The sequence below is a fragment of the Vitis riparia genome, chromosome 14, assembly GCF_004353265.1.
Source record: "Vitis riparia cultivar Riparia Gloire de Montpellier isolate 1030 chromosome 14, EGFV_Vit.rip_1.0, whole genome shotgun sequence".
NCBI classification, from domain to species: Eukaryota; Viridiplantae; Streptophyta; class Magnoliopsida; order Vitales; family Vitaceae; genus Vitis; species Vitis riparia.
Window position 1 is genome coordinate 22,617,993 of NC_048444.1, and position 7,387 is coordinate 22,625,379.

The 7,387-nt window shown below is 34.1% G+C and overlaps 1 protein-coding gene across 1 annotated transcript; it reads right to left on the minus strand.

Annotated features, from left to right (window-relative positions):
* Window positions 1-348: 348 nt before the first annotated feature.
* Window positions 349-1,107, minus strand: LOC117930546. Its single transcript, XM_034851188.1, has one exon. The coding sequence runs from the start codon at window positions 1,105-1,107 to the stop codon at window positions 349-351; it is 759 nt and encodes a 252-aa protein (XP_034707079.1).
* Between the last annotated feature and the right edge of the window lie 6,280 nt (window positions 1,108-7,387).

Genomic DNA, 7,387 nt, shown 5'->3' on the forward strand with positions numbered 1-7,387 from the left:
TGGAGTTGTCACCAAACTTCATAGAGTTGTGGAAAGATTCGTCCATCTCAAAGAACAACTTCTTATTTCCACACATGTGGTTACTGCAGCCAGTGTCTAAATACCACATATCTTGTTGAGTCTCTTCCTTCACATGACACACCATCAAAAGAGACACCTCTTCTTCTTTTTCTGCAAAGTTAGTTCTTTCTCCATTCTGTCTATTCAAATTAGTTCGACATTCAGATTGATAATGACCATACCCGTGACATTTGTAGCATTCAACGTTGGACTTGTCTACGGGCCTTGGTCTATAAGATGTTGACTGATGGCCTCCACGTCTCTTCCTCTTCCTTGAAATTGATTCTCTTAGTGCTGATGGTGATGTTGGTTGCCACGATCAGTGTTGTGCCTGCCTCCTCTACCTCGACCTCTGCCTCGACCTCGTCCTCTATCAACTCTACTTTGTGTAAAGTGAGTTTCGGATAAGGCCTTCAATGCTTGTTCCTCTTTCACCTGTTGGTTTATTTTTTGCTCATGAACCAACAAAGAACTTTGTAATTCATCAATTGACAATGAATCAACATCATTAGCTTCTTCTATCGAACAGACAACAAAATTAAATTTTGGTGTCAAGGATCGAAGAATCTTCTCAACAATGAGAACATCCTCTGTCTTGTCGCCATGGATCCTCATCTTGTTAATGATTGCCATCGTTCTTGAAAAATAGTCTGTAACTGATTCTCCTGACTTCATTCGAAGCATTTCGAAGTCCGAGCGAAGTGCTTGAAGTTGCTGCCTCTTAGCCCTTGCTGTACCTTGGTATTTCTTCTTCATGGAATCCCAAATATGCTTGGCGGTGTCCTTGCAAAGAATGGTTTCCAAGATTGAGCGATCAATAGCTTGGAAAAAATAATTCTTTGCCTTGAGATCTTTCAGCTTCAGTGCTTCGAGCTCCATTTTCTGCACATCTGTCAGCACCACCCCTTCTGCTGGTTCTGCTACTCCAGAAACCACAACTGGCCAGTAGTCTTTGGACCTCAAAAAATTCTCCATGAGCATGCTCCAATGGTCATAATGACCATCAAAACGTGGAATGGCTGGCTGCACAAAAGTGTCTGAAGCCATCGTTCTCCTATGCTGCTGCAAAACGGAAAACAAATACAGAGATGCTGCTATACCCACTCTCTATCTCACTTTTCACTTGGTGGCTCTGATACCACTGTTACAAATTGAAAAAGAGAAAGACAACAATAATAACTGGAAAGCAGAGACTATTTACTAATCTGCTCACACTTTATTGATAAATCAAACAACCTTTAAATAGGCTCATACACAGAAGGATAAGACCAAGAAAATAAGAACTGCTGCAGCATGAAAATAGGATCATGCATACACTACCCACTAAGTCCTAACTACTAAAGACTAGGCCAAAGTCGGCCACGTACAGCAACAAAGTAGTATAACAAAAAAAACAACTTTCCTAAAGTCTAGGACAACTACTGGAGACTAGAACCATTTGACTTTTCCAACAAGGATTGGAGAATTACGAGATGGAAGAGCGCCTATGGAGGATGGCCATGCACGCATATGGGTAGGTGACTTCGGGATTTTAATGGAGGTTTTTGAGGAATCTAAGGGTGGCCGTGCATGGTGTGGGAAGTGGGTGTTAAGGGGTTGAGGTATGGTGGTGAGAATATGGGTATGAAGGATATGTGGTGTAGAGAGAGAAAAGGTGGTGAGGGTTTAGAGATGAGATAGGTAGGAGCAGGGTAGCGGGCTGGCCATGTGGATGAGATTCAAAAATGGAGTACGGTGATGGTTTAAGTAGTAGAATGTATGGGAATGATGAGAAGGAAAGTGGCTTATCGGATAGAGTTATGGGTAATATGAGGAACGGGTACGAATGGTGAATGATGGGTTTAATATATATTGGAATGAGGAATAAGCTGATGACCATATTCATATTATTCCTCCTGACACAAACGCAGAAAAAAAAATCAAATGGAGATACAATCATGGCAAGTCCAATGGATGTTCGGAAATCAACAACAAAAATAAATAAATAAATAAAAAATAAAAAATGGCCATATGATATTCATGCACAAACAGCTAAATGATACTCAACAATAAACAGAGAAAAGTGAATAGTAAAAGAACTATAGGAAAATATAAGAAACCTACCTGGAGATGCCTCACTCCCTCCTCTGTTTTCTCTCGATTACTATTCCTCTCAAGCAAACGGCTGCCGGAATATCCCTCTTTCTCGCCAGCTCTCTCTGGACCAGCCCACGGAAAAAAAAAAAAAAAAAAAAAACCAATCTCTCCTCCCCCAGATCTCTCTCTTTTTCCGTCAATACTCTTCTGTTAATATTTTTTTCCCAAGCTATCACCCACTCCACTGCTTCTCCACTCAACATCCTCAGGAGCCCCAACCACCACCATGGCAACAGTCACCTCCACAGCCATGCGTCTCCAGCAGCTCATGCTTCAAGGAGCCGGTCCCCCACTCCAAACGCCCTCCTCCGGGTGCTCCAAAAGTGGTGGGAAGGCTCAACATAAATACATATATATATAAAATAAAAAATAAAATAAAAAAGCCAAAAGAGGGGGTCTACAATATGATAAAGGAATCTTTGACATGATTTTAGTTAAATATATTCGAGAATGCCTCATGAATACAATCATTCAAGTAGAGATCTCTTGATTTATGAAATGAGTCTAATTGGATGGAATGTTCATCTTGGATAATCGACCTTAGATAACATGATCCAAATGACTCTTTCACTTGTATGCTCATTGTGCAACAATTGATCTACTTATGTTTGGTTGGTTATTAATTGTTAGGTAAATCAAGTTCACTTGCAACTTACTTAATTATGATCTCTAATTACGCAACCAAAGTGATAGCATTTTAAAGCAACCTCCAAGCCTTTTAAGGGTTATGAAAAGTTTACTTGAAAAATAAATAAATAAATAGGATTAACAACCTGTCAATTTGATCATCCAATGATTTAGGCTTTAGATGACACCATAATTATTATCAGGCTTTAGCATTGTAACTCATGTTCTCAAATTAAGGAATGATTTAGTACTACCATTATGTTAGAAGGACACCATATGTTGTCCCAAGTGTAACCCAGAATTTGCATGCATTAAGTGAAAAATTCATGAACCTTATTTCATATTTGCTATTTTAAAACTCAAGTTCTAAACAACGTTATTATGAAACTTAAGTCATTCAACAAAAAAGAATGAAAACTTGACATCCCTAATCTTGGAATAACACAATAATTTGATATATACTTTAACCATCTAATGTTTCTTACGAAAATACATCTTTTTATCTCTTTCCATTATAAAATTAAATAAAAAATTTATTAGTTATTGTTAAAGAAATATTAAAAATAAGATTAAAACTAATAACAAAAACAAACTATTAAATTCCCATATGAAAATATAAAATAAAATATAAAAATTCACCACTCTATTAGTTCGTATCTTTTGTTTATGTTTTCCTTTTTCAACATCTTTTTCTCTATTTAGATTTTTTTAAAATTACAAACAAATTAAAATTTAGTAGGATTGTAATTTAAATCTTTAACTCGAATAATTTTTATAACTCATTATCACTATTTCATAAAGTAAAACTTCTAAAATTGGTTAACATTGAAAGAAAACTAATAAAAACATTAGTACTAAAAAAATTAAATTAAAAAATAATAAAAGAGAGAAGTTAAGTGAGGAAAAGAAATTAAGATAATAGATTATGAGAAAAAAATGAAGATATTAAAAAGAAGATGTATACATACAAATGTTATATTTAAGCTAGAGACTATAAAATAATCTTATTTTTAATTTTAATGTTTTGAATATCAATGAGCTTGTATTAAGAAAGAAGTTTTTACCACTAGCTATATTTCACATTTGTACATTTATTTAATCCTCTTAAGAAATCAATTAGATATAGAAAGAGATGCATTCGAATAAAGAAAAGGGGGAAATATTTTAAAATATTGATAAATTGATAATGAAGATGCATTCAAATAAAGAAAAGAGAGAAATATTTTTAAAATTTTGATAAATTGATAATGAAAAATAAATATTTAATTGTTATATTTTTAATTTTATCATATTTTTAATCATTTTTTATTTTATTTACTCAATTTTATAATAAAAATATATTATAAAAATGAGATATTTTATAACCCAAGGATAGCCAACACTAGGTAATCCAAGGATTTCTGGTGGTAAGAGCAGGACCCAAGAACCATCCAAAGCATACATGTGATACCCACACTCAAGACATTTTCATTCATTCAAATTGCATTTGTTAATGATCTTGTCACACTTAGCCCTATACTTTCTTTACCTCTATCTTCAGGCTCTCTTTTGTTCAATCCCTAAATGTAGTCTTTTTCATTTATATCCTTTATTTTCCTCTTATAAGAAAAGAGAAAAGTGTTTAACTAAAGGGTGGGTGGATCGACTCTCATGTCCCAAACCCATCTCACAAGTTTGGGTTATTATAAATAAAAGAATATGAATCCCTAAACCATAAAGTTCATGCAATGCAAACATCCACAATCAGCTCATGTTTCACACCTCATACTTAAAACCGACACACATTCACTAGCCTATGTTGTATGCCTATGCCTATGCCAATGCAAAATAATGTGGGATTCATTTCAAAGAGAGATGGTTATTGATTTCACATTTCTATGAAGATCAAAATTAAAAAAAAAAAGTTGAACAGAGGATTATCAAGCAATCTCAATGCCATCCCCATTCAAAATCACAAATCTTTAAACTCAGAATAATATAGAACAACATACCCCACAACACATTTTCAACAAATGATACCACTTAAATAAGTCTAAATCGGTTGAGATTGATTAGAAGGGCTAGTAACCAAGGTGCTACCACATAGCTATGGTTTGCTATCTTGCTTACTCTGAACACATTGGACCCTCATATTCATAGTTTTGTTCCCTATTTGATACACACCGTCCAAACTTTCATTCTCAATGTCAATGCATATTGAATATTTCTCTACTTTAATTTATTTTATTCATTCCTTACTAGATCCAAGCTAAGAGAACTACCAAAAACACTATGAGACATGTAAAACAAAAGGAAGTTTTAGCTATAAACGGAAAATAACACAAAAGATTTAAGATCTTAACATCATACATCCCACCATAAAGGACAACCTCTTCCCTTTATTCTTTCAAGTTTTTGAGTCTCGTCTTAGGTTCTCTCATGCATGACAAAACAAACATCTTCAACTACATGTACGTGTTTACCATGAGTATCGGTAGAACTAGTTTTTTAGCCTTGCAGTTCGATAACCCCTACACAAAGATAAACGAACACACAACTTTAGAGACAAATGAATAAGATAAAAACCCAAGATATGTAGAAGTCTAATAGATAGCCCATATGCATCTTTTGATGATCCCAAAGAACATTATAGATAAAATTTATCTTACAAGTGCATTTAAAGAACAAATAATTGTGCAATCATTACATTTTATCTCCATAATAATTTGGAAAAGAAGTTCTCAGTCTGCTATGGTGGGGAGGAAAAAAATAAAATAAAAAAACTAAATATTGGAAAGCACTCGTACTTGAAATAATTATAGTATCTCAAAATTTTTAAATGCAAACAAAAATTGCATAAGAAACAAAGTGATTTATCTTATTTCATTTTTAATTGCATGAAACGAAACCCAAATGCATGATTTGATTTTCATGTACCAACCAAAACCCACCTCACCCTTATCTCTCTCTCACTACAAAGAAAAAAAAAAGAAAAGAGAAGAAATTTGCTTACCACAGGCTACTCTGCCACCAACATTTCGGTGCTTTTGCTGAGCTCATGTCCCCCAAAAAAAATATGGAAAAGAAACTGTTATTGCATGCTATGAAAGTAAAAAGATGCTCAAAGGTAAAATAAGAATAAAAATAATAAAAATAGGAACATATATGTCCATACTCTAACAAAGTCAAGCCATTCCCACTTGGGCCATATTAGGAGTTTTTTTCCAAACAATAAAAACATACTAAACTAGCTAAGTCAATTACATTAAAAAAAAAAAAATCAAAAAAAAGAAAAACAGAGAGAAGAGAAGAGAAGAGAGAGAAAAAAACACATTTGCCTAGTTTTCATCAACAAGCCGATCTCGCTTCATCTGTTATGCGATCGAGTTGAAATTTGGAGGAGAGGTTAGAAACTCGAGGAGCTACAATATGAACAGTGAGATCATATTTTGAGCTTGGGAACTGGTGTTACTGCCCGTGAACAGTAACAATATTTTTTTGGGTATTATTTCTCCAATTTTTCTTTGTTTCTTTTGCCAATAGAGATTATATAATCCAAGGCTATATGTGCTCTTGATGTATTTGGTAGCCTCTAGAGATTATTCTAAAGAAGACAGATGTAACCTATTATTGTTGATAGTGGAAGTTTGAACTAGACTAGGTCCCATGGTTTTTCCCTTCGCATTTGGGGGTTTTCCACATAAAAATTATGATGTCTGATTTATTTTTCATTGTATGAGTTTATTTATTTGTTGCTGCTAGTTGCTATTACCTATTTAATTTTACACAAAGAAATTATAGAAAAATCCTAGTGTTTGTTGGAATATTGTGAATTCACCTTAACAAGTGGTATCAGACCCAAGTTGATTAGTAGTGGGATCTCTTGTGTTAATTAAATGGAGGAGGCTGGCAGTGGAATGATTAAACTCACAACTTCCAATTATTCAATTTGGAAGACTAGGATGGAGGATATTCTATATTGCAAAGAGTTGTTTGAGCCCATTAAATGTAGAGGTTATAAGTCAGTTATTACAACTGAGGATGAGTGGAAAAAAATTAAATGGGAAAACCATTAGACATATTAGGTAGTGGGTTGATCAGAGTGTCTTCCATCATGTAGCCAAAGAAGTTGATGCATATAGCCTTTGGCATAAATTAAAAAGTCTTTATGAGAGAAAGACTGCACAGAATAAAGCCTTTATGATAAGAAGGTTTGTGAATTTAAAGTACAAGGATGGTAATAGTATTGCAGAGCATCTCAATAATTTTCAGGGATTGTTGAATGAGTTGTCTACCATGAAACTTAAGCTAGATGATGAGGTACAAGCTTTACTTTTGTTGAGTTCCTTACAAGACAGTTGGGAAACTTTGGTGGTATCCTTGAGTAATTCAACCCTAAATGGTGTGATAACTGTCAACATGGTAAAAGACAACATGTTTAATGAAAAGGCAAGAAGAAAAGAGTTAGGTATTTCCTCTAATACAGAAGCACTTGTTACAGAAAGGTGGGGGAAAAGTAAAAGCAAATATCCTTCCAGTGATTATAACCGTACAAGTCAAGAGGAAAATCAAAGTCTTGGAAAGA

Bases quoted from the DNA above. Each gene is read 5' to 3' on its own strand.
- LOC117930546 (XM_034851188.1), bottom strand. From the start codon at position 1,107: ATGGCTTCAGACACTTTTGTGCAGCCAGCCATTCCACGTTTTGATGGT.